This window comes from Pan troglodytes, chromosome 18, assembly GCF_028858775.2.
Source record: "Pan troglodytes isolate AG18354 chromosome 18, NHGRI_mPanTro3-v2.0_pri, whole genome shotgun sequence".
NCBI classification, from domain to species: Eukaryota; Metazoa; Chordata; class Mammalia; order Primates; family Hominidae; genus Pan; species Pan troglodytes.
The window spans coordinates 86,117,836-86,144,534 of NC_072416.2; the positions used below are offsets into that span (position 1 = coordinate 86,117,836).

General features: G+C 50.4%; 1 protein-coding gene across 40 annotated transcripts in view; it reads left to right on the plus strand.

Moving 5' to 3' along the window:
* The first annotated feature begins 3,283 nt into the window (after window positions 1–3,283).
* Window positions 3,284–26,699, plus strand: part of BANP (BTG3 associated nuclear protein) — a 129,308-nt gene continuing 105,892 nt past the window's right edge. For 6 of the 40 annotated variants that reach the window (XM_016930344.4, XM_016930346.4, XM_054668562.2 and 3 more), the window contains exons 1-2: window positions 5,572–5,675; window positions 15,213–15,289. In XM_016930344.4, coding sequence (XP_016785833.2) covers window positions 15,272–15,289 — 18 coding nt within the window. In that variant the 5' untranslated portion in view covers window positions 5,572–5,675; window positions 15,213–15,271. The other 34 variants (XM_016930347.4, XM_054668559.2, XM_063797947.1 and 31 more) reach the window with 18 other exon arrangements.

A 26,699-nucleotide genomic window follows, 5' to 3' on the forward strand; every position in this document is an offset into this window, starting at 1 on the left:
GCCGGGTACACAGTCTGGCCAGTAAGCATCGCCCCCGGGAGCCTTGCTGGAATGATGAGAAAAGAGGCCCTCTCTCTCCCAGGGAATGGTTGAACTGGAAAAACCTGTTGGTAGTTGCGGGGACCCCTTCATGAGATCCTGCTCAGGAATGGGGAAAAACCAGCCAGGTGAGGTGGTTCATGCCTGTAATCCCAGCACTTTCAGATGCCGTAGGTGGGAGAATCACTTGAGCCCAGGAGTTCGAGACCAGCCTGGCCAATATGGTGAAACTCCGTCTCTACCAAAAAAATACAAAAATTATAGCGAGGCTTGGTGGGAGGCGCCTGTAATCCCAGCTACTCGGGAGGCTGAGGAAGGAGAATCACTTGAACCTGGGAGGCGGAGGGTGCAGTGAGCCAAGATCGCACCATTGCACTTCAGCCTGGGTGACATAGCGAGACTTCGCCTAAAAATAAAAAAATGGGGAAAAACCAAGCCCAGAGATGGGAAGGGCGGGGTGGAGAGAGAGAGAGACAGAGTCAGAGACAGAGATGAGGGAGTCTGTGCAGTGGACTCCCGGGGGTTTCTGGAGCCACTGAACCTGGCCCCACTCCTGGAGGTGCAGGCTTTGGTGTTTTCAGAGGGTCTCCTATCAGCCCAGATTGAGAACTGACCATGAAGGCTGCTTGGCCGTATGTTTGGCCAAGACAAAGGAGAAATCAGCCAAATCGCTGGGCCGAAGCAATGCCACTCTCTCTCTCTCCTCTCTCTTTCAAACGCATGTTACTACGCAGATAGTAAGGGTCTCTGTGACCTTTACACATGGCCTAGTGCACACACGTGTAAGCGGCCCCCATATCTGAGGCCTTGCCGATCCACTTTACAAGTGAGGAAGGTAAGGTAAGCGTAGGTTGTTTCTCCAGTTTCAGAGGGTACCGTATCCACACAGCAGTGACTGGGTAGGTCCTGGTCTCTCTCGACAGCCCAGAGTGTGTGGCCCGTCCCCGGAGAGGGTGGGATCCATGCCAGGAGGGGCTGAGTGGTGCTGACTGCCACCCCCTCCCGTCACCCCTGGATCATCATCTTGTTTTCCAGTGGGGTCTCCTTTCAGGGCTCTAGTTCACCCCAAAGCTGACCTCTTCCAGTGAGACCTTCAAACCCTTACAGTGCCCTTGCATGAAGTGGCAAAGTCGGGGGAGGGGTGTGGAGAGTGGAGGATGAATTACAGAAGGAGCCCCCCTGGGGGAACAATTGCAAAGATGTGTTTTCAGGGACAGTCCTCACGACCGTGGGCGGTAGCCATGACGTCCGGTCTCCCATCTCCTGGAGCTGTGCGTCCACCATCCAGTACAGCACCTGGACACCCCCTCTCCCTTAGCAGTCCCCAGCATCGGGCTCATGGGCAAGCCCTGTGCATTTCACTCTGTGGAACCTCTCCAATCTGTCCATTTCTCTTCATCCTGTCTGCACTGCAACCCCCTGCAGCAAGCCTCCGTCTCTCACTTGGAGCCTGTCACAGCCTTCTCCACTGCTCTCCCCAAATTCATGCAGGATAATGTATTTCCTCCTCCCATTCCTTTCCCAGCACTCCAGCCAGATGGACTTTTCTTTTTTTTTGAGACAGAGTCTCGCTCTTGTTGCCGAGGCTGGAGTGCAATGGCGCGATCTTGGCTCACCGCAACCTCCACCTCCTGGGTTCAAGCGATTCTCCTGCCTCAGCCTCCCAAGTAGCTGGGATCACAGCCATGTGCCACCACACCCGGCTAATTTTGTACTTTTAGTAGAAACGGGGTATCACCATGTTGGTTGGGCTGGTTGCAAACTCCCGACCTCAGGTGAGCTGCCCGTCTTGACCTCCCAAAGTGCTGGGATTACAGGTGTGAGCCACTGCGCCAGGCCGCCAGATGGACTTCTCAAAACACAAATCTGATCGTACCCACTCTGGCCCCAAACTTTGTAAAGTCTTCCCCATTGCCTCAGGAGCAAGACGACACCCCTTCCTCGCTGACAGGGACGCAGTTGCGCCTTCACTACCTTTGCTGCCACATCTCACCACCTGCCTCCTCTCGTCTCTACCCCCACTGTGGCTGTGTGACCCCAGGTGTATTGCTCAACCTCTCTTATCTTCCTGTTCTTCACAAAGAATAGGAATTACACTGAAATGTGCCCGGCTCATGGGCACTCAGCCCATGGTAACATGAGCACATCCGCAATCAGACTCTCTACTAAACGCTTCATCACCTCCATGCCATGGACCCCTCCCAATATCCCTGTGAGCTGTGAGATCTAAACACCAGTTCCCAGAGTGGGAAGCGAGGCCTGAGAGCCTCAGCAACTTGCCCAGGGAAGGCTTAGACTCTAGCCCTGGCCGGGCAAACTCCAAGTCCTCGCACTTAAGAACAACCAGGCTCAGCGTTCCAGCATTCCACTCGGCCTCCTGGGCTTTTCCTGGGCCAACGAGTGCATCGTGTTTACTTTCTCTTTCTCCACCCTAGTGACATTCTCAGAAAGAGGAACCGTCGGAAGGTTCCAGGGTTTTCTTGATGTGGGCATTTCGAGGTGTTGACAAAAGGACCTCTGTGACCTTTACTTATGGCCTAGTGCACACACTTGTAAGTGGCCCCCATATCTGGTGCCACACAGGCCAGAGTGCACTTCCCGCTCCTCTTATAATGCCCTCACTAATGTGACTGTAACTTCATTAACTCCAGGCCAGATTGGATCCTTGTACCGACTGGTGAGTAAGCGAACCTTCACTATAGACAGCTGTCTTTGCTGATGACTAGCTACTTCATTTTTAAAATTACGGTGAATCAACTATATGCCAATATTGAACAATGCCTTCCTTTTTTAGCTTCCTGAGCAGCAAAATAAAAACTAAATCAAAACCATCAAAAATAAAAAAGTGTATTAGCTCATGCCTGTAACCCTAACACTTTGGGAGGCTGAGGCGGGAGGATCGCTTGAGTCCAGGAGTTCAAGACCAGCTTGGACAACATATTGAGACCTCTGACTCTACAAAAAATAAAAAAAATCAGGCAATGGTGGTGGTGCATGCCTGCAGTCCCAGCTACTCTGGAGGCTCAGGCGAGAAGATCACTTAAGCCCGAGAGGTAGAGGCTGCAGTGAGCTCTGATTGTACCATCGCACTCCAGCCTGGATGACAGAGCAAGACCCTGATGCAAACAAAACAAAACAAAACAATCACTAACTGCAGCACAATCATAGTTTTGATTGGCTTAATTTCTGATCATGCCTAGTCAGCAGTGGCCTTCAACAAACCTCACTGTAGCTTGTTGGATGGTCACAGATGGATTCACCTTTGCCCACAAGTTCCTCCTCTCGTCCACTCACACCTGTTCATGACGCCGAGCCCAGCATTGCCCAAGGCCTGGGGATAGGGGAAATGCAGCTCCAGACACGGACTTGGGAATGTTTTGAAACAACAGGAACGACATCACCCTAGGTTTGTCTGTTTTCAAGCCAGATATTCCGGCGTGGATGCTAAGAATTCTTACATGGGCAAGTATTAATATTTGAATGCAGCCGTGATTGAGGTGGAGGTGGAGACAAAAGGCGTGCCTCCCTAGAACATGTTTTGTCCCCACTGCCGGAGGGAATATTCTGTGGCAGCTACCGCACGCACCCTTTCCCTCCATGTGAGTGGACTCCACACTCTAAGCAAGGCGTTCTGGACTGCAAACTCAGCTTGTGCCTCTCTCCAGCCCTGCGGCCTCGCTGGGCAATTTTTCTAATCTCTTTGGAGCTGATCTTCATGTTGAAAAAGGACAAGTCCCATCTTCAGATCAACACCTGTGCCAGCGCTGCCATTCTGCCAAGGTTCCTCCTTGGAGTGTTTGTAAGGCACTTTTGCCACGAAGTAACCCAGCCACCAGCCTCAGTGGAACCTCCAAGCCTAATTCTGGAGGAGACTTTAACTCGGTAAGGTTGCCCAAGGTCGCATAGCCCATGACTGCGCTGAATCCTGTTTTTATTATTGGCAAAAGGGAGTTGGGCAGGAAATTCAAGGTAAAGCATTTTCTTTTTCTTTCTTTTTTTTTTTTTCTTGAGACGGAGTCTCGTTCTGCTGCCCAGGCTGGAGTGCAGTGGCACCATCTCGGCTCACTGCAAGCTCCGCCTCCCGGGTTCACGCCATTCTCCTGCCTCAGCCTCCCGAGTAGCTGGGACTACAGGCGCCCGCCACCACGCCCGGCTAATTTTTTGTATTTTTATTAGAGACGGGGTTTCACCGTGTTAGCCAGGATGGTCTCGATCTCCTGACCTCGTGATCCGCCCGCCTCGGCCTCCCAAAGTGCTGGGAGTACAGGCGTGAGCCACCGCGCCCGGCCAGCATTTTATTTTTCCCAGTGAAAATAGCTGCCTCGCCCTGTGTTTGGGAGATCAAAGGCATTCTTGCTCATAGCAAATAATTCAGGAAACAGAGGCGAGTATAAAGAAGAAAATGAAAGGCAAGGTAATCCTAGATAAGCAGAGGGAGATAACCAGGAATGACATTTCTGGGAACTGCGCTATGGTTTGGGAATTTTTTCCTGTGATTACCCACAAACGCATATTTGCACATTTATTCTACATAAGATATAACGTGTGCACATTCACGTCATCACTTTTTTTTTTTTGAGACAGTCTCGCTCTGTCGCCAGGCTGGAGTGCAGTGGCGCGATCTCGGCTCACTGCAACCTCCGACTCGCGGGCTCAAGCGATTCTCCTGCCTCAGCCTCCCGAGTAGTTGGGATTACAAGGCGCCCGCCACCACGCTCGGCATAATTTTGTATTTTTAGTAGGGACAGGGTTTCGCCTGTTGGCCAGGCTGGTCACGAACCCTTTACCTCAGGTGTTCCGCCCGCCTTGGCCTCCCAAAGGGCTGAGATTACAGGCGTGATCCACCGTGCCCGGCCGGCATCACTTATTTATATTATGTGTCACCTATAGGACTTATCTAAGACCATAATCACTGCCGCGTGTGCTAACCCCCGCGCGCGTGCATTCAGGCCCCTCTGGATAGACACTGGGGACCCCTGACCACTTATGTCTGGGAAAACGCCACCAAGCGCTCCGGAACCTCAGGGCAGGACCCGCCGCAGCAGCAGGTAGGACCCGCTGGGGGCGCACAGCCCACCTGAAACATCGTAACTACAAGTCCCAGCAACCCTTGGTGCGGGGACAGGACGGGCCACCGGAGTCCGGAGAGACTACAAGTCCCGGCAGGCATGGCCCAGACGCAGGGACTACGAGTCCCGGAATGCATGGCTCCCAGCTTGCGCAGGGCACCCTGGGAGGTGTAGTAGTTGAGGGAGTTAATGCGTATTCATTCCGTCTCAAAGAAGATGCAAATTCCTCAGACCGTCCACTGAGGTGATTTTTCTCACGCAGGCCATGGGCATGGGCGAAAAACGGGGGGAAAAAAGCCCTGGGAAGCCGGTACCGTCGCGGAAGAAGGCCGCCTGCGCATGCTCACCAGGAGGCCGAGCGGGAAAAGCGCGCGCAGCTGGCCTCACTGCCGCAGGGGTGCCCCGCCCCCGGGCCCGCGCGCCCAGTGAGCCTGCGCGGAGGGCGGGGGCCGAGCGTCGCGGGGAGGGGCTCGCGGCGCCTGCGCAGAGCGGCGGCTTCTCTCGCGAGGACGGACGCCATTATCGCATCTCCCCGACAAACACCACGAGAATTCCGCAGCCCACACGGTAATTGCAGCTCCCGCAGCCGGTCGCGCCTCCGCCTCCCCCTTCCCGCGGGGCGAGAGCGAGAGCGAGATCTCCCTCCTCCCTCCTCCTCCCGCCCGCCGGGCCGCCCGCGCCGCAGCCCCGCCGCCGCCAACCGCCCGGGCCGGGCGATCGCCCCCCGGGCCCCGCTCCCCGTCCCCGCCCGCGCCCCGGAAGAGGGGCTCCCGCTTCCTCGCTTCCGCACCCCCGGCCCTGCCGCGCCCGGCGTCCGTTGAGCCGCCGCTGCCGCAGCCCAGCCCGGGGGCCTCGCGCTCCCGATCTCTGTCCCGGGCCTCGCCCCGCGGGAAGGACCCGGAGCTACGGCGGGGAGACTGGAAAGGCCTAGAACCGCGCCCGGGCTCCTCTGGGGCCCGAAGTCTCCCAAGGGGGTCGCTCCTGCCAGCCAGGCGGGAGCGACAGGCATCGTTTTTGTGCCTCCTCCGTGGCTGTGGACCGGGGCCCCATAGCCCAGGACTTGCACACGCAAGTCTCTGGCGAGGCAGCGGAAGGGGCGCTCTCGGGGCGACCGCAGATCTCGGCGAGGACCCCAGCCCGTCCCCCGAGGGGCCCCGATGAACGAGGACTTCGGGGTGCCCCCTCCCCAGCACGTTTGTGCGATTTCTGTGATCTAGTCCTTAAGGAAGGTGGCCTTTTTTTCCCCCCTAGGATGCAGAAAGTAGATGACATTCCATCCACACTGTGTGAGCAAATTGGAGAGGTTGCCTTGATAGAGGACTGATGTTTTTCACTGATGAGATGGTAGGGGTTGTCTTGCTGTTGGAGAAATACATCATCCCTGAAGAACTGTGAGCAAGTGGAGCGAGTGTGGGCTTTGAAGGGTAGCGAGCTTGCACCCTGACCGGGGAGGGCCCGGGTCACACAGTTGTTGATGTGGAACAGGTAATTGCCCTGTTTGGAGTTGCCTGTTCTGCCCAGGAATGTACTCCAGGGCCTGATGGCGATGCTGGAACTCGCACTACAGTAAATAATTGATAAGAGGAGGCAGTTGTAGGGTCCACTTTTAGCTGGAAGTTCTTAGGGGACAGAAAAATAACTTGGAGTAGTGAGTGGTTCTGAGTAAGCTCAGGAAACGTCAAATAAAAACTGGATCTGGTCATTTAACACGCAGCTCGCAGATATCCAGTGCTAGAAGAAAACACCAAAACGCGGTAAAATTCTGTATGTGGGTCCACTTCCCGTGTCTGGCGATTAAAATAAGAACATAATCTTGCGATGTTGGATTCTGTCATCATTGGCGTTAATATTTTTATTTTTTTGGAGATAGGGTTTCACTCTGTCCCCGAGACTGGAATGCAGTATCGTGATCTTGGCTCACAGCAGCCTCAGCCTCCCTGGCTCAAGTGATCCTCCCACCGCAGCCTCCTGAGTAGCTCGGACCACAGATGCCACCACCCCTGGCTAATTTTTGTATTTTTCGTAGAGAGGGGGTTTTGCCTTGTTGTCCAGCCTGGGGCTTTAATCTTTTTAAAAAAGAGCTTCCATTTGTGATTCCACGCTGCGTGGGGGCAGCTCAACATCTCGGGTGCTTCATCATGACCCGGGAGGCAGAGGCTGCCCCCACTTTACAGATGAGGTGACTAGGCCCGCAGACACTAAGGGACTTGCTCAGATTTACAGAGCCAGGGTTCGAATTCAGTCTGTCTGAAGCCTATGTTCTTAAAAAAAAAGCCCATATATTTAGTATTTTAATCCATATAATGTATACAATAGGAACGTCAATGAAAGACTTAAAATGAAAAGCAGTGGTCCCCTGCCCCACCTCTCAGCCCCGTTCTTCAAAGAGGTTTACATCTTGAGTGGTTTCTTTAGGTCATTCTCCACAGCTCTGAGTAAGCTGATCCTTTTTATGTTTTTCTTGAGATAGGATCCCCCGATGTTGCCCAGGCCTTACTCGAACTCCTGAGCTCAAGTGATCCTCAGCCTCCTTAGTAGCCGTTAATACCGGTGTGAGTGACTGCACCTAGCTCTAAGCTGATATTTTGTATTACATAGCCTTGTCTTTCTGTTACGATGGGGTGATGGAGCCCTTCTGTCATATCCCACCTCTTCTATCCCCTGGACTGTCTGTGTTAGGCCTATGCAAATACTGTTCTCTTCACGGACAAATTGAGTGTGACCCTTCCTGTACAGCGTGGATTTTTCTGTTAGTCATGGCTTTTCTCTTGGCCCTTTCTGTTCCCATCGACTCCTTACATTGTTTTAAATTCTCAAGGATAGTGTTACGTCCCCTTCCTCCTTCAGCCCCTGTCCTTCTCGTCTGGATGGGTTATAGCCTGCACACGAGCGAGCCTGATACTTTCCTTTCTTCTGTGGCTGGGTGTGTTCAGGAATGTTTTCATCTTGGCTCTGTTCGTTTCCACAGGAACCTCTGGCAAGTGCTCTTCCTCCTTGTGGAGACCCCTCTCCCTCCCTGAACGCTCTTGGATCTTCTCTTTGGTGTTAATGATGTTTTACCCTTGTGTGTGCTGAGGTGTGTGGATTCCTACGCCGGGGACTCTGACTCTGGTGCTTTGTCCTTCAGCTCTGGGAAGTTCCCTTGTTCTGTCTGAGAAGTTCTTCCTCTCCAGCTCTGCTCTTCTGTCTTAGGAGTTCCTGTTTGTGATGGACGTCCTAGGTGGAGCCCTGGAGTTGAGTCTTTATCCTTCCTTCTGTGTCTTGTTTATTCTCATTTCTGGGAGAGGGCTTTAATATGTCTTCACAATCAAATTTTTAATGTCCAAGCATGTATTTGTCTTGTTTCTTTTTCATAGTAGCTTATTGTTACACAAGTGCCTCATCTCCATGACTCTAAGGAAACTAATAAGGATTCTTCCCAGCTCTCCTTTGTTCTAATTTCTTGTTTCCACTAATGTCACTTAAAAAAAGTGTTGGCTTCTTCCTCTGTATGGCAAGTCCTCCTCAAATACTGATATTTACTGTTGTCTGAGGCAGGAGGAAGCTGGCAGAGAGCCCCAGGTCTGTGGGGTGCTTTTGAAAGAGTCCAGTTTCCCCTCGGGTGATTGGGAGCCTGTCACCGTGGGACCTGGAGCACCAACTTGCAGATATTTTCTCTGGGCTGTTCCGCTTCTCTAGGAAGGCCCCTTTGCTGGCGGTGGGGGAGTTAGCTCTCCTGTGCGGGACCGACTTGGCAGGTGCGGGTTTGGCCTGCCTGCAGGGCTCTGCGAGGCTTGGAGCCCCACGCCTGTGCCCCCGGTGCTTTCCCTCTGCCCCGATCGGGTCCTCTGCATCTGTCAGGAGTGTGTTCTTTCTTGTGGGTTGATAACACCCTATTAAAGATGATGATAATGGGGTGAGAGGAGGTCACCCGTGCGGCCAGTCACTCCCCTTGAGCAGGAATTTGCAAGCCTGTTCTATTCACTCCACCTTCCTGCTTCCTTGTGGCCTTGGTAATTGCCCACAGTCAGTGGGGTGAGGTGCCAAGCCACCGTTCCACAGCCGCCTCTGAATTGCAGCATGGGCTGGTGGCTCTGGCCCTGTGGCCTGGGAGGGCTGCCGGCGTACCTGGGCAAGGCCCGGCAGACCCGTGTGGTAGCAAAGACCCTGACTTTGGCTCCTCGCTGGATCAGTGTGCCAAGCGGGCCGTCTGCCCTGCTGGGGTCCAGGAGGGCCTGCAGTGAAGCAGTGGTGAGCGTACTGGGAGCATGATCTTGCTACATGGTGGCTGACTGTCACTGGGAAGTTGTGTGTAGTGCGGTGGGCTCTGTCTGCCAGAGCCTTGCCAGCCAAGCGTCCAGGGGCCAGCTGTGTCCATCAGCATCACTTGGGTATTGGTGAGAAATGCACACTTTCAGGCCCCACCCAGGTTCTCGTGCAGAATCAGACTGCAGCTTGGTCAGCTTTTAATTTTCAGGTAGTTTTTGACTTTACAGAAAAGATGCAAAAAATATTTCACTGAGCTTCCCTGTTGTCTTCATCTGCTTCCCCTAATGTTGACGTCTTATGTAACCAGGCATCCATATAAACGCCAGAAAGTTCACAGCATTATTGCCTAAATGACAGACCTTATTCGAACTTCGGTTTTGTACCAGTGTCCTTGCTGTTTCGGGATCCCCTCCAGGACCCCACACTGGTGCGTGTGGCTGCCATGTCTCCTTAATGTCCTTCTGTCTGTGATATTTACATAGTCACGAAGTATCTCCCCCAAGATACACGTCACAAAGGGAAAAATAAAACTGTAGCCTCTCGGTGGAAAAACCCAGCAGATACTGTGTGAAGCAAGTGATCGGGGTAACACCATCAGTCATAAGACGTTGACACCAAGGACCCAGTGAGACACATCACTTCTCTGGCAGTGTTGCCAGAAATGCAGTCTCATCATGAGAAAATGCTGCACCCAAACTGAGGGATGCTCACCACAGTCCTGGCCAGTGCCTCTCGAGTGTCCAGGTCTTGAAAGACAGGGAGGCTCAGAATTTCCTGCAGGCAGGTGGCCAGGTGATATGTGTGCACCCTGGTCCACACGGAAGGCCTTCCCACAACCTCGAGGGAGGTGAGGGCGTAGGGGGTTGGGGGCTCCAGGCACAGGTGCTGGGCAGTGGGCCTCAGTGGTCTTGCAGCTCCCCCATCAGGTTTGTTAGCCTTTGGGTTCCTCGTCTGCAATGATACTGTACAAATCCCAAAAACTCCAGTTACACGATTAAGTGATTGACATGACATGGCGTCGCAAGGCTGACTTGAAAATGACTGTAACTCAGCACCAGTTTAGCCACTGCAATCTAGAGAAACTAAACATTTCCTCATTTTGAAGGAAAGACTTCTTGGGGAAAGTCAATTTGAGGGTTTGAATGAGAATGAGATGAAAGCTTTAGAAGGCCCTCCCTGTGCCTGAGGTAGATAAACATCTGTATTTTCTCTTCACACGGGTGATGGTGGTGAAAGCGTGACATCATTTGACTTGGTCAGCAGAAGTGCTCTGAACCATCCGGAACTTTGGGGGCCTGGGGGCCGTGGGGAGGAGTTTCGGGAAGTTGAAAACAGTATTGGGTGGAATCACACACTTGCAATTTGCTCTGAAAAAGCTACACTTGTTTTGTTCTCAGCTGCACCGGGGGCCCTTCAGCCCCTGCAGGAGAAGAATGAGGCGAGTGATTGGTACGGGGCCTTCCCAGCCTGCAGAGCCGCCTGCTTTGGTTGTAATCATAGGCAAGCTCAGCCTGCTTTGGTTGTAGTCGTAGGCAAGCTCAGGTTTCCGCCTCTGCACGTCCCGGTGGGCTCGCCTGGGACTCCCCTTTGTCTGTTGTACAAGACTCCACTCTGCCCGCCCCTTTGGAAGAGACGATGTCTCCATCCTCAGGAAGTAGAGAAACACTCTCCCCCACCCTCCATCCTGACCCCCGTGCAGAGGATGAAGTGCTGTCCCAGAAGCCCCCTCTCAGGGGTGCCGTAAGTCTCAGAGAGAGGAGCACCCCGGGGCCTCCGTGGCAGAATCCTGTGAGTGTCTTTGGTTAAAATGTGCAGGAAGTGTTAACTCCTAAGCTGCCAGCAGATGGTGTGCCGAGATACTGTGAAGTCACATGAACTTGATTCCTGTTGGAAAGAACCACTCTGCATCCTTCGCGTCTACACTTCGTCAAGAACCGTCCAATTTGATTAAACATTCTGGATCGTCAGCGTCCACGGTGGAGCAGACTCCACGACTCGCTGCTCCCATGGGAGGTGTCTCTCTGGGGAAGGGGTCAGTGGTGGTGGAGGATGGCGCGGTGCTCCAGTCGGAACCCACAGGTTGCCAGCTTACAGCGTGGGAGCTGTGGAAGGACACATGGAGCAGAGGCGGCCGAGGAGGTGAAAGGCTGAGAGGAGGCTGCAGTGAAACACCTGAGGAAGGCTGGGCAGAATGGAGCGGGGGTGTGTATTGGCTGCAGTCACCTCCCCTCTGCTCGTCTGTGTCCACATTCTGTCGTGGTTGAGACCAGATCCTGTGTGGACCGGGTGGGCTGGTGTGGAGTCCCGTCAGGAGACCTGGGGCGGTTTCGAGGCAAGCCCACGGAGGCCTCCCGCAGGGCCCTGCACTGACAAACCTTTCGCTAATGACCAGTTACCTTCTGTGTCTGAGAGAAGGCCGTTGTGGCCTGTAGTGATTTTCCTTTTCCCTTGAGATGAAAAGTCATCAAATATCTGGAAGCAAAGCTTAATCTTTCTGAAAGTAGAAACGCGTTTGGATGGAGCCGGGAGGGAGAACTGGGTGCGCGCTTGGCATTTCCTTGCCGGTGTGAATGCGCTTCCCGTAAATATGGCAGAACGCCTTCACCTTTCACCAGATGACGCGGGGGGGATTGGGCCACGGTCCCTGCTGTCATCATGGCATGCTGCAAGCTCTGTGGGCGGTGGTGGCCAGGATGCGGACAACCCCTGCCACCACGTATCCTCAAGTGAGCTCAGCTCTTGTGTCGGTGGGAGCTGGCGGTGGGTCCCTGAGCAGAGTGCTGCCGCTGCCAGTCTGCGTTTTGTGCCGAAAGGCGTCCCTGAGATTGAGAAAGTTCACACCCTAAGTGTTTTTAGAAGGCTGGGTGCCCTGTTTTCCAGCCAACAGTTGTGACTGTCAGTGGGCAAACACAGTTTGCAATAATTGGCCTGTTGTCTTATAATTTCTGGCTCTCCTCTTTGTGGTGTAGGTCGTGTTAGGTGGTGGTCCTTGGTCGTTTGTGCCACGTTCCCTCATGTTCTTGAACTCTGAGTCCCTAGAAACTGACATTGGTCTTATTTTGAGGGCATTATTTTTCACACTTTGGGTCTGAACCCAAATCAGTTGAGTGGGCCACGGCCAGTGTTAAGAATACTGGATAAAATGGAGCATGCGTTGGATAAAAGGAGCATGGCTCGGAGTGGCTAACGGGTAGGTATCGACTCAGGAAACTTGCAGTGATGCGTGTATGAACTTATCATTGTAGGCCCCAGTCGAGAGCGTGGAAACCACTCTTCTGTGATGCGTGTCTACTAGCGGGTGGTTATGCACAGCATTTGACTGAATTTGGGTAACTCTGGATGTAGTGTATAAAGCACTTTTTAAAAGGCCATCCACTGGGCCAGGCATGGTGGCCCAAAGCTCCCAGCGCTCTGGGAAGTGGAAACTGGAGGATCACTTGAGCCCGGGAATTGGAGGCTGCGGGGCTGCAGTGAGCCATGATTGCACCACTGCACTCCAGCCTGGGCAGCAGAGTGAGACCCTGTCTCAAGAAAAAACAAACAAAAACTATTCCCCTTAAGCCACTTGCTTAGGGGTGACTGTAATTGAACATGTGGCCTCTCATCCAAGTTGATTTTAATCTCAATGGAGATCAGACTAATAACCTCACAGTAGAAAACCCACCAGTGAGCTCAGCGGCACAAACTCACAGCCCAGCAGTGTTTGCAGAGGGGAAGGCCCAGAATGCGTGGAGGCTTCGGGATCCATCCTTTGCAGACATAGAGAATTCTCATGGGGGAGGGAGAACCTTGCGGCGCCTTGGGAGTGAGGGGAGCAACCTCAGCATGATGTTGGCACGTACACTGGGGACTGGGTGGTGACACCGTGCATGCCCACAGGGGTGGAGATCTTTGTGGAGTTCACTGATGGATCCCAGAGGCCCAGGACGGGATGGCACGCTTTTCTGTGAGGGTCAGAGTGTAAGTGTTTCTGGCTGTGTGGGGCGTGGGATGTCTCGTGCCACTGTGAAGCCGCTCGACTCTGCTGTTGGGCTGAGAAGCAGGCACCTTGTTTGTGGACGCTGACATTTGAGTTTTATGTAATTTTCTCATCATGAAATATTGTTCTTTTGTTATTTTTCTGTTTTAAAATGTAAAACCCATTCCTGGCTCACAGGCTGCATAGAAGCAGGTGGAGAGCTGAGCTGGGTTGTGGGCCCTCACGTGCCACCCCCTGACCTAGAGTGTGTTTGCCCTGGGAAGGAATAAGACGAGGTTGTGTAGAGAGGCAGTGGCTGGATGGGGAGAGGCCTGGGCCCTGCACAGAGGAGCTGAGGTGTGAGGCTGCTTGCGAGGGAGGCGGCTGACCAGGCTTGGTACTAGCAGGCTCTCCGGGGAGGAGGCCCCCTGGAGGAACAGCGCTGGCCTCAGCCACAGAAGGGCTTAGCGGCCACGGTCTTCCTGCTGCAGCCCCTGTGGTTTTGGGAGGGACGCATGGAGCATTGGGGGCAAAGAGACGGCCAGATCGGAGTGTGTGTGGCAGAGGGGCGATGCCACCCTTCAGAGTGATGGGTGCCAGGGTACTCGAGAGCCCAGGTCCCGGGTGAGGGGGTGGGCCGAGGGGGAGTCAGAGAGGGAGGAGCCTCGGGATGCAGAAGGGCGAGAGCAGGGCGATGAGGGTGGGGCCGCAGGGAGGTGGCCGGGACTCCTGGTAGTATTCTTGGGGAGAAAGATAACAGGGAAGTGAGGTGGGTTCAGCTGTGGAAGTGCTGGGATGGCTGATCCGAGTGGGATGGCTGATCCGAGTGACCATGGCCTAGATGGGGTTTAAACCCTGGACTGAAGAAAGTGCCGGTGAGAGGTCAAGGCAGGAGATGGAGACCTGGGGGTGACAGGTGTCCCCGGCACCTTCTACCCCCACCCTGGGAGACGGTCCCCAGGGGCACCTTCACTGGGGGCTGGCCCTCATGCACACCAGCCAAACCCCCTGCCCACCTTCTGGGGGCTTCTGGAGCAGAGCAGAGGCCCCGCGGACCGTGAGGATGGCCACAGGGAGGGGAGATGCGAAACACTGGCCGAGTGCAGGTGCCCACGCAGTCAGGAGCTTGCTTGTGGGGCTCTTGTCTGACACCTGGGAGATGAATTTCAGTCTGATGGTGGATCTGGACCTAGATGGCTTGCTTGGGATTCAGCAGCTCTTGGGAAGAGCCACACTTGAGGATGGGCTTGGGTGAGGGTTTGGAACGTGCTTAAAGAGTTTGGCAGGCAAGGATTTGGTGGTAGCAGGTGGGGCACATCGTGTATTGGCAGGGTTTTGTTATTTTTATCCTAAAGACATACTTATTTGCAAACCTTCTATTTTGGAACATTTTGAGATGTATACATATGTGGCAGAGATAGCATAGGGAGTGCCCTTGTGCCTGGTACCCAGTTTCTCCCGTTGCTAACAAGACGCATGACAGCAGTTCATGGCACAGTGTTGGGTGTGCCCCGGCCAACTCAGCAGATGAGCTGTTTCACGAAATCAGTGATTCTGCTCTGATAAAATGGCAAGTCCACGGAAAGCACTTTCGTTGTATTTTGAAGTTGGGTGGTTGCTGAGGGATTATTTGAGTTGTAGTTGAACTAGCTGCTCTTTTCATGGAACACTATAGAAAAATAATTTACAGGTTACTGACATCTCTTACTAAACGAGTGAAGTTAGCCTGTCACCTCAAAGAAGTCAACTAACAGTGTTTGTTGCCAGGGATAAGATTTGAGCCGTCAAGTGAAGTTGGAGTTTTGGAAAGTTTGTCTCTGCTACCGTGAGCCCGAGAGCTCCCAGTAAATAAGATGCCAGTGCTAATGCTGATGAACCGTATGCTTTTAATATTACAGACTGAACAACATTTGCAAGAGCTGCCTAACTCGGTGAAGCAACATTTTCCAGATGGTCGATGCGGGATCATGCCTGGGTAAAAGATCCATTTAGAGTACAAGTCAAGCCAATGGATTTTAAAGCCATAAAGTGCAGAAGCTCCTGGATACAGTTCAGATTCCATATTGCAAACAGCCTTTAAGGAAAAATAAAACACACTTGTTGCATTTTGGTGTGGTGTTAAAGAAGAATCTCCATAATTATCTGAAGAGCCTATTAAAATACTTTTCCCTTGTGTAACTGCATCTCCTTGTAAGGCTGCATTTTATTTAATTTTTTTCGTACTTTTTGTAGAGACAGGGTTTTGCCGTGTTGCCCGGGTTGGTCTCGAACTCCTGGACTCACAGAATCTGCCCCCCCCTCCCCGGGCCTCCCAAAGTGCTGGGATTACAGGCGTGAGCTACTTCCCCTGGTGAGGCTGCGTTTTTGTCATATGCATCGACCAAAACAACGTATCGGAGCAGACCACAGGTGGAAGCAGATAGGAAACTCTAGTTGTTTTCAATTAAGCCGGGCATTGGAGATTTGTAAAAATGTAAAACAATATTATCCCTCTTCTCACTAAGGTTTTGTTGTTCTTTGGAAGCTATAGTATTTTTCATAAAACATGTTTTGTATCTACCATGAATGTTTGTCCCCTTTGAAACTCCTGTTGAAAGCTGGTCCCCAGTGTCACAGTATTAAGAGGTGATTGGATCATGAGGGCTCAGCCCTCAGGAATGCGTTCAGTGCATTTATAGACTAATGGGCTCTCTTCGTGGTGGGTTAGTGATCATGACAGGGGGTCTGTTATAAAAGCCAGTTTGGGTGTCTCTCATATCCCCACCAGCAGGAAGGCACTCCTCAGATGGGGCCCCTGGACCTTGGACTTCTCAGCCTCCTGAACTATAAGAGATACATTTCTTAGGCTGGGCGCAGTGGCTCATGCCTGTAATCCCAGCACTTTGGGAGGATGAGGCGGGTGGATTACCTGAGATCTGGAGTTCAAGACCAGCCTGCCAACATGGTGAAACGCTGTCTCTACTAAAAATACAAAAAATTAGCCTGGTGCAGTGGTGTGCACCTGTAATCCCAGCTACTCTGGAGGCTGAGGCAGGAGAATCACTTGAACCCGGGAGGTGGAGGTTGCAGTGAGCCGAGATCATGCCACTGCACTCCAGTCTGGGCTACAGAGCGAGACTTGGTCTCAAAAAAAAAAAAAAAAAAATAAAGGCACATTTCTTTCCTTTATGTAACAAATTACCAGTCTCAGATATTCAGTTATAGCAACAGAAAATGGAGTAAGACAGCGTTAATATGTAATGTGTTAATTTGTATGATTTTTACATGAATTAACAAATATTCAAACATTTATTGTTCTAGTTTCAAATATGGTAAATATTGATAGGTAGACTCTATACAAGTGCAAGCTCTTCAGGACCCTCAGTAGCTTTAGAATGGTGAAGAGGACCCTGAGGCCAGAAAGTCAGAATTACTGCCTTAGAGCCTAGACGCTTCTTAAGATGTGTCCCTGGAAATTATGCATGCTCAGGTGAAATTATGCATGCTAATATATTCAGGTTTGGAATTTGACCACTTACTTACAAATTTGAATTTTTCCTCCCTTTCCCCCGCAAGCACACATTTGGGAGGCCATCTTAAAGAAAAAGCAGTGTTGCCTGAATGACCCCAAGAGTAAGTGGGAGCCTTCGGGAGAAGTGTTCTTGCTTCTTTCTGATTTCCCGCCTATCTAGCATCCGATCAGTCATTTATAGTTTTCTTTCCGGTTATTTCCCATCTCATTCTTGTACGTTCCACTTCAGACTGATATTGGGCAAAAGAAGTAAGCTGAGACTTTTTCACATGTCTCAGTTTAATAAAAGTTGACTTCTTCATGTCAGTTAATCCTGCCTTTCTCATTATTTCTTCCTTTCTAGACTTAAATCCCGAGAGGATTTGACTAAATGGAATGATTAATTTCTTAGCAGTTTCCTCGTTTCGGGAGATTTAGCTTTTTACCAGGTACCACTTAGTCTCGTCTTTAAGTGGGAGTTCCTGTCCTAATTTTTATGGCTCTTTGGACTTGCCATTCCAACTCAGGTGGCCTGGGAGTCTCCACACGGAAGCCATCTGAGGAGAAGGGCGCCAGGACGATCTGGGGACGGGCTGGGAGCTTGGTGGCCGTGGTCCCTTCTTGTCACTTTACTGTCTCAAGCATCTTCTCTCCCTGGTCGCACGCACTGTGAGCTTATTGTTCTGGGCGTTCCCCACCCTCAGTTCCCAAGTGCAGTGCAGGCCAGGCCCTGTGCTAACTTTTTACAGCAGGGAATATACTCAGTTCATATTTTTGACGTCTGTAAAGTGAGGTAGGCCCCTTCAAGACATGTAAGGAGTATCTATGGCTGTGGAACGCATCTTTTTAGACTGGCCGCTCTGCGTGTATCTGATCACGGGTAGGTGCTGTGATTCACACCACGTCAGAGCCCCGCTCTGGGAGGTGACACATCTGGGCTATATTGTTCCACTTCCTGTGGAAATGACTGCATCTAAATCAGATGCAGCCTTAGGACTTTTCTTAAGGGTTGATGGAAGAAACAGCTCTATGAAGAATGTCTGCCCTAAAAATACTGACGGGAAAAAACCCGTTACGTTGTGACACCCCTAATGATGCATGTGATGCGGCTTAGGTAGCGACAGAGAAGATCCTGGTGTTGAAGGAAGCCCTAGTGTTAAACACAGGAAGCCTGGCTTGACTTTTCTTGCTGCTGTTTTTCATGTGATACTGATAATCTATAGCAGTTTGTTTTTTAACTTTGACTGTTAAAGCCAAGTTTTCTGCCCAGTTACAGTGGGTTTCCTTTTAGTCCTCTTTTAATGGCTTTGTGGTTTTGTTTTATGGGTGTCCAATATTTTTGAAATAGTAATAGCAAAATGAAATACCTTTGCAGCTGTCCGTTTCACCTGATGACCAGCTGCCATTAGCCTTTGCTGACAGTGGATGGGCACTGTTCATCAGATGTGTCAATCACCCTGATTCCACATTCATGAACTGAGTAGTTAGATTAGTAACTTAATTATAGCACAGTCCTTATTGAAATCAGGACATGGGCACAACACACTTTGAAAACCTTAATCCATGGTTTTTAAATAGCATTTCTGACATTCATCATTGTGCGTTGGGGAATGACGTCAGTGGTGTGTTCTCACTGGACTCATCACAGACGTATTGACTGCATGCGGTGCGGGCCAGGCCCGGTGCCCGGCTGAGAACACAGCCATGCCAGTTCCTGCCCTTGTGAAGCTCACCTTCTAGCAGGAGACACTAAGCAAGAGAAACCTTTCAGATGTGTAGTAAGTCAGACAGTAGAGCAGGAAAGGCTGCTGTGCAGGTCACCGTTGCCGAGGCGTCCAGGAGGCGTGCAGGGGTGGCCAGCTCCGTGGTAGGACCCCGAGCTGGGTGTATCCCTGAGGAGCATGGGGAGGCCCAAATGCAGGGGCCAAGTGAGCGTGGCGGGGAGGAGAGCCCCAGGGGCTGCAGAGGGCCCGTGAGATGGGAAGCCCTCGGAGGGCTTAGAGCAGATGAGGGGCATAGCCTGGCATGTGTTTTTATGTGACGCCTTGAGCGCTCTTTATCGTGATCACAGCAGAGGTGCAGGTGACAGTGAGACGGCCGTATGTGAGCCAGGTCTGAGGGGCGGCCTGGGTCCAGGTTGGGAGTGACGGGCTGGGAATACGAGGCCGGATCAGGGTGAAGGAGAGGAGAACCCAGGAGGACTGAGGTTTTGGCCTGAGCATCTGGGAAGCAGGTGTTGCCTTAAATTGAGGTGGAAAGTGTGGAAGAAGCAGGTTGGTTTGGGGTGGGTGCCAGGAGCTCAGTTTGGACGTATTAGAATTGAGACGACCCCTTAGGGGAGACGCCTAGTAGGTGGTGTGGTGTGAGGCCTGGAGTTCATGTGCGAGGTCTGAGCTCGCAGGGTGATCGGCGCCATTGGCGTGGAGATGTATCTGAAGCCGCAGACTGATGAGCCGCTGGGTCAGTGCTGACTGAGCAAAGGTTCCAGGGCCGTGCCCTGGGCATGCATCCTCAAGTCAGGAAGTGGATGTGGGACCAGCAGAGAGACAGAGGAGTGGGGGCCAGGCAGGGAGGACAGCGTGGGGAGGAGCCGGAATGAGCCCCGTCAGGCCCTGTGGTGGGGAGAATGGGGGCAGTATCTGGGCTGGAGCAGTTTTGGGGGAGTAACTGAGTGACAGCCCAGTGGGATCTGGAGGGGATGTGAGCACCGAAAATGGAGACTGCAAGTACAGGCGGGGCTTCTGAGGAATTTTATCTGAAAGGGAACAGAGAAATGGGGCTGGGGCTGGAGGGGCAGGAGGGAGGGCAGCACCGTGGGGGAAGGGTGTGCGAGGGTGATGCTGAGGGACCAGGGAGGGATGCTGACTGGGTGTGGGGCACATGCCCGAGGAGGCAGGAGTGGGCATTCTTGGGAAGTGAGAGGGAGGAGAGCAGGATCACCCACTAAGCCCGAGGCGCAGAGGGTCCAGGAGCAGGGGAGTGTTCGCATGGCTGGGCGGGGCTGGGCGGGGCTGGGCGGGGCTTGCAGCATCAGGCGCACCTGAGGTTGATTGGATGTGGATTCTCTCCCCATCCCTGCCCGGATGTGTGGGTCCCCATGCCTTGGTGGCTGAGAAGTGGATTTAAGGCCGGGTTAAAGATGGTTCTGTAAAGTTTATCAAGATTTGATGTAGTTGGCCTTGCGTGTAGACACATCACTTTGTTGTAGAAACAGTTTCACAGGTAATAAATAAGTAAGGCCTAAGGAATAAGGCCTATGGAAAGCTCAGCAGTCCAGGAGGGTGGAGTGGACAGGAGAGTGGGGCTCGTGCAGTTGGAGCATCCCTGCTCTGGGTAGCCTGAGGTTTGCTGTTTGTCATCCCCAGCTGTCTTGGATGTGTTGGCACACGTGGACAGATGACCACATGTGGACACCATGTTTAGGAAGCAGAATTGGGATCATATCATCCGCACCACTGTGCAACTTTCCATTTGTATGCCTTCCTTTTGCTATCATATTCTGGAGATCTTTCCATTTTGGTTCATGTAATTAAATCAGTCTCATCCATGTGAATGACTTGGTGGTGTCTGGCAATCTGGATGGGCATGGATTCTTCACCACTCCTGTTCTACTGTACATTCAGGGTGTTACTCCGGGCTGTAGGCCCTGCTTTCCCATATGCGCCCTGAGCCCTGCATCTCTTGGTGGACTTGGTAGGGTTCTGAATAGTCGTCAGAGTAAGAGGCTTGCTTGAGCATTAGTCTCAGTCCAGCTGTTTTATTGTATTAAGACTGGACTATCCCCAGGACTTCTGAGAAATGGCAAATTTAATTTGCCAAAATAGCAACCACAGGCATTGCTGTGTTCCAGTTTTCTTGGGCTTGTTGCCCTAGTTTTTTCTATTGAAATCTTTACTGTTAGCAGAATTTTAAATGACTCTTGATCCTGGCAACAGAGGCGTTTTGAGTAAACAACTGGAATAATGTGTGGTGTCCTCATTTGGAAGAGGTTAGGATTCAGGATTTTATGGTGAGTTCAGAGCATTCTCTGAAGCCACTTGCAGAGCTTTTAGAAACTAGCAAAAAGCTTGAATTGGGCATTTAAAACTATTTCCACTGGCCCCTTAAGAGAGGCAGGAGTTTAACCTGGACTCTCTGGACCCGGGGCTGTTTGTGGAAGGGCCTCAGGGCATGTCCTTGGGTTTAGTCTGGCTGCACGTGGTGGGCTCCAGAATACCCTGTTTTGAACCAGGTAGTTGCTTATTTTCCTTTGCTTTGAGGAAGTCTGAGGCAGGCAGCCTGGGCCGGTGTGGCAGCTCCCTGGACGGGAGGGGCCTGGGCTCCTTCCTTCCAGGGCTTTGCTCCTCCGCACTAGCTCCTTCTGCCTCCTTCCACGCCTGGCACCAGCGGGAGGAGGAGCACGGAAGAAGGGACAAGGCCAGAGGCCAGGGCCCCTGAAGGAGGTTTCCCAGGGGGCTGCTGTGGGACACGCTGGGAAGGGAAGTCCGTGTCTGATGCCCCGCACCCCTAGCTGTCATGGGCTCTTCCGTGAGCTCTGGGGAGAGCAGGTACTGGCACCGGCAGCTAGGACTCTCTGGGATTAGGGGAGCCTCAGAAACTTTGCAAAGTTTTGTCTGTCTGTACTTTTTCCTGGAAAAGGTTCTTTTTTTTTTTTTTTTTTTTTTTTTTTTTTGTATTTTTAGTAGAGACGGGGTTTCACCCTGTTAGCCAGGCTGCTCTCCAACTCTGACCTCAGGTGATCCACCTACCTCCTCCTCCCGAAGTGCTGGGATTACAAATGTGAGCCACCACACCCGGCCGTCAATAATAATTTAATTGTACATTTTATTTTATTTTATTGTTTTTTGGTTTTTGATTTGTTTTTTTGAGACAGATCTCGCTCTGTCACTGAGGCTGGAGTGTAGTGGCACTATCTCAGCTCACCGCAAACTCTGCCTCCTGGGTGCAAGTGATTCTACTGCCTTGGCCTCCCAAGTAGCTGGGATTACAGGCATGCCCCACCACACCCAGTTAATTTTTTTTTTTTTTTTTTTTTTGAGATGGAGTCTCACTCTGTCGCCCGGGCTGGAGTGCAGTGGTGTAATCTTGGCTCACTGCAGCCTCCACCTCCTGGGTTCAAGTGATTCTGCTGCCTCAGCCTCCCAAGTAGCTGGGAATACAGGGCGTGTGCCACCATGCCCTGCTAATTTTTGTATTTTTAGTAGAGACAGCATTTCACCATGTTGGTTAGGCTGGTCTCGAACTCTTGACCTCATGATCTGCCCGCCTTGGCCTCCCAAAGTACTGGGATTACAGGCGTGAGCCACCACGCCTGGCCAGAAGAGGTTCTACAGTTTTTTTGCCTTTTTTTTTTTTTTTAAGGTTCTGAAAGCAATCTGTGACCCCAAAACATTTTAAATGCACCAATGCCAAGGTTGGCTGGGTGGCTTTTGACTGAAGACTACTGGTTTCATTAGGAAATTTAGTTGGCTGGGTGCAGTGGCTCACCCCTATAATCCCAGCACTTTGGGAGACCGAGGTGGGTGGATCACCTGAGGCCAGGAGTTCAAGACCAGCCTGACCCAACATGGTGAAACCCCATCTCTACTAAAAATACAAAATTAGCCGGGCATGGTGGTGTGCACCTGTAGTCTCAGCTACTCAGGAGACTGAGGCAGGAGAATCACTTGAACCCAGGAGGCGGAGGTTGCGGTGAGCTGAGATCGTGCCATTGCACTCCAGCCTGGGCAACAAGAGTGAAACTCTGTCTCAAAAAAAAAAAAAAAAAAAAAGAAAAGAAAAAGTTTAGTTTATCCCTTTAATAATCTTTGCTTCTGGTTCTTACTCTGGAAAAAAGAAGGCTGTATTGATGACATGTAGCTTTGATCTTCAGGCTGACTACCAACGACTCTGAGCTGAAAGATCCTCTTCAGAGGACGCAGGCTTAGCGTCACCACATAAGTTTCATGCTAGTTGGGCCTGACAGGGCCCCTCAGTCAGGCCTTGTGGCTTCTGCTTCCGTGGAGCAGCTCCGAAGGCTGAGCAAGATCCCAGTGTTGATCCTAGCACCAGTGTTTGAAGAACATGAGCGTGCGTAGGTGGAGTTGGAATGGACCCTCCCCCCACAGCTTAGATCTGCATATTTTCCTGTCCGATCATTTTTTAAAAGTATACTTCTTTTTCTTTTTGAAAAAGTGATAAATGCACAGGATAAAAATGGAAATATTATTAGAGGATGAAAAGTGAAAAATAACTTCCTTTTCACCCATGCCCCAGGCTGTTGTAGGTCTCGTATATCTTAACCTGGAAATATTCTGTGCATATCTGACATACTTCTTAAAAATAAAGCATGTCGGCTGCACTGCCCTCGTCCACGCTGCCCTGCCCAGTTGATATTCACGGGATCCTGCACCTTGGGAGCCGCTTTTCAGGGGCTCTTGTTGACTCCTGAAGCTGCGTGGTATATTCCATTCTTAGCTGTGCAATGCTGACATCCATTCTTTTGCTGCTAAAAACAATGACTTACGTTGTTTTTTTGTTTTGTTTTGTTTTGTTTTTTGTATGTAGGTCTTTGCACACATATGTGAATGTCTGTGCTGGCTGAATGCTGTGTGGGGCATGGCCAGGTTAAGGGCTGTGGCCATTTAGCATTTTGATAGCTATTGCCCTTCAAAGAGGTTGTACCCATTTACACCCCCAGCAAAAGTGCAACAGCCATGTTTTCTGATATCTTCTGGCGAAGTGTGTCATATTTTGTGATTTTTGCCAATCTGATTGGTGGAAAATGGTGTCTCGTTTAAATTGTTTTAAAAAGATTACACATCGAGATTGACTTTTTTTTTTTTTTTTTTTTTGAGACAGAGTCTCACCCTGTCACCCAGTGTGGAGTGCAATGGCGTGATCTCAGCTCACTGCAACCTCTGCCTCCCCAGTTCAAGCGATTCTCCTGCCTCAGCCTCCTCAGTAGCTGGGATTACAGGCACGCGCCGCCATCCCTGTCTAATTTTTTGTATCTTTAGTAGAGACGGGCTTTCACCATGTTGGCTAGGCTGGTCTCGAACACCTGACCTCTTCATCCACCCACCTTAGCCTCCCAAAGTGCTGGATTACAGGCATGAGCCACCACGCCTGGCCTGACTATCTTTACACAACTTGTTTTTCTGTGAATTCATTTTCATTTCCTTATGCTCATTTTTGATTAGGTTGATTGGTCTTTTTTTTTTTTTTTTGACAGAGTCTTGCTCTGTCACTCAGGCTGGAGTGCAGTGGCACAGTCTCAGCTCACTGCAACCTCCGCCTCCCGGGTTTAAGCGATTCTCCTTTCTCAGCCTCCTTAGTAGCTGGGATTACAGGCATGTGCCACCATACCCTGCTAATTTTTGTATTTTTAGTAGAGATGGGGTTTTGCCATGTTGGCCAGGCTGACAGGTGATCCACCCGCCTTGGCCTTCCAAAGTGCTGGGATGACAGATGTGAGTTTCCTAGTCTTGCTTTGATTTTCCTATTTGCATTTCTGTGGTATAGTTTAGCATGTTCTTCTGGCCTCTGTATATCCCGTCACTTAGGAAATGTTAGGATTCTAGAAGCTTAATTAGATTCAGCATTTTTGTTTGTTCGGTAGGGGAGCCTCCCACATAGACGGTGTTGAATTCTTCATTAATGAGGCAGATAGTGTGTGTTTTTCTTTTTCTGATGGTAACTCTGTTACCTAGATTCTTAATTCATCAGGGATTGCAAAACGATGACTGTTCTTTTGTTAGAATGCTTTTATACAGAGAAACATTCTATTGCTTATGATTTGGTTTTTCAGTGATGTGATTTGTATAGAAAGGCAGAATAAATGCTTGATTTTTTCTTTTTATTACCATTAAACAAATTAAAGGCTTAATAATATTATGAACTCATGAATTTAAAAATATTTCCCTTTCAACCCAGTGAAGTTGTTACCGTTGTTGATAGTCTGCTTTTCTTATTCACAAGGGCATCAGGGATGACAGAATTGCACACAAGGCAAGGCGTCCACAGACATAACTCTACCGGCCGGGCGCGGTGGCTCGGCCTGTCATCCCAGCACTTTGGGAGGCTGAGGTGGGCGAATCACCTGAGGTCGGGAGTTTGAGACCAGCCTGGCCACAGAGTGAAACCCCGTCTCTACTAAAATACAAAAAGTAGCCAGGTGTGCTGGTGGGCACCTATAATCACAGCTACTCGGGAGGCTGAGGCTGGAGAATCGCTTGAACCCGGGAGGCGGAGGTTTCAGTGAGCCGAGATCCTGCCACTGCACTCCAGCCTGGGCAACAGAGTGAGACTGCATCTCAAAAAAAAAAAAAAAGAACTCTACCACTTCTTAGGGCCACTGAATGAACATTGTAACATTTGTTTTTGTTAGTTTTTGAAAATTGCTCAGAAAGAACTCTACCACTCCTTATGGCCACTGAATATTGTGAACATTGTAACATTGGTTTTTGTTTTTGAAAGTTGTTACATTTGTTTTTTATATGTACTCCCAATTCCTCCCAGTTTCAAGCAGTTACATTGTGTCTGCGTTTAGCACATAGCCTTGCATGCTGTTCCTTCATCTCCTCTGTCTCAGTCCTGCGTGGAGATAGGGTGCTCCACTAGCCGCTCTTCCCAATGCCTCTCCAGTGGTTTGGTTTTCTGTTTTCCAAAGCTTGTTTGTTGCCAGTGCCTTCAGGAGGGAATTTTTGGGAATACTGTTCTCTGAGGACTGGATGCTGCCTTTATACTTGAAAGTAATTTTGTCTGGATATAAAATTCTTGGCTCACATTTCTTTCCTTGTGTGTCTTAAATACGTTAATCCTTTTTTTTTTCTGTTGGAGTTTGATAATCTAATTTTCTTTCCGTTATAAGTCACCTAGTCTTTTGCTTGGATGGCTAAAAAATTTTTCTTTAAATAGTGTTTTTATTGGGCTGTATCTTGGTGTTGTGTCTTGGTGTTGTATCTTGGTGTTGTGTCTTGGTGTTGGTGGTTTTGTTTTTGTTTTTTTTCCCCTAGGTTGTAGTGTTTTAACGAGTAGTTTCAAGCACCCTCCGTCCTGTTTTCTGGAGAGCTTTCTTGAATTACAGTTTTTAGTATTCCATTTCATTGCTTTAGTTTTCCTTTTTTCGAGACAGGGTCTCGTTCTGTTGTCCAGGGTGGAGTGTAGTGGTGCGATCACAGCTTGCCACAGCCTTGCCCTCCCAGGCTCAAGTGATTTTCCCACCTCAGCCTCCTGAGTAGCAGGGACCACAGGCAGGTGCCACTGTACCCAGTTAATTTAAAAAATATTTTATGGAGTCAGGGTCTCAGTACACGCCCAGGCTGCTCTTGAGCTACCAACCTCAAATGATCCTCCTGCCTTAGCCTCCCAAAGTATTGGGATTACAGGCATGAGCCACTGTGCCTGGCCAGTTTTCATCTTTAGCATCTCCTATTATACATATGTTGGGTCTTCTTTTCCTGTCTTATGTGCTACTTTTTCTTGAGCTTTTTTCATCTCTTTCATTTCTTTTTTATTCTTGAAAATTTTGTCATTTTGTTTTTCTTAAGGCACCATTATGTTTATTTGTTCTAAGATCTTCTAGTTTAGTCTTCATTTCTGAAGTTATTTTTTCTTTTGTTTCTAATATATTCTGAGTTCTAGCACCTTGTTTCTGAGTTTTTCTAATGCTGGTTTCTGGTTAATGTGTGTTATATGTTTAATGTATTTCAGTTTGTTTTGAATTATCAGGATATAGTTTTTTTTTTTCTTTTTAGTTTTCGCCTTTTTGGGGGACATATGTTTCTAGAATGTTTTCATTGTCTGCAGTGATGTTATTTTGCTTCTTACTCTTTTAAGAAATACATTATTTTTGCATGATATTTGGCCTCAGTAGTTTCTGTTGCTCATTTTTATATGACTTTTGCTTTTCTGA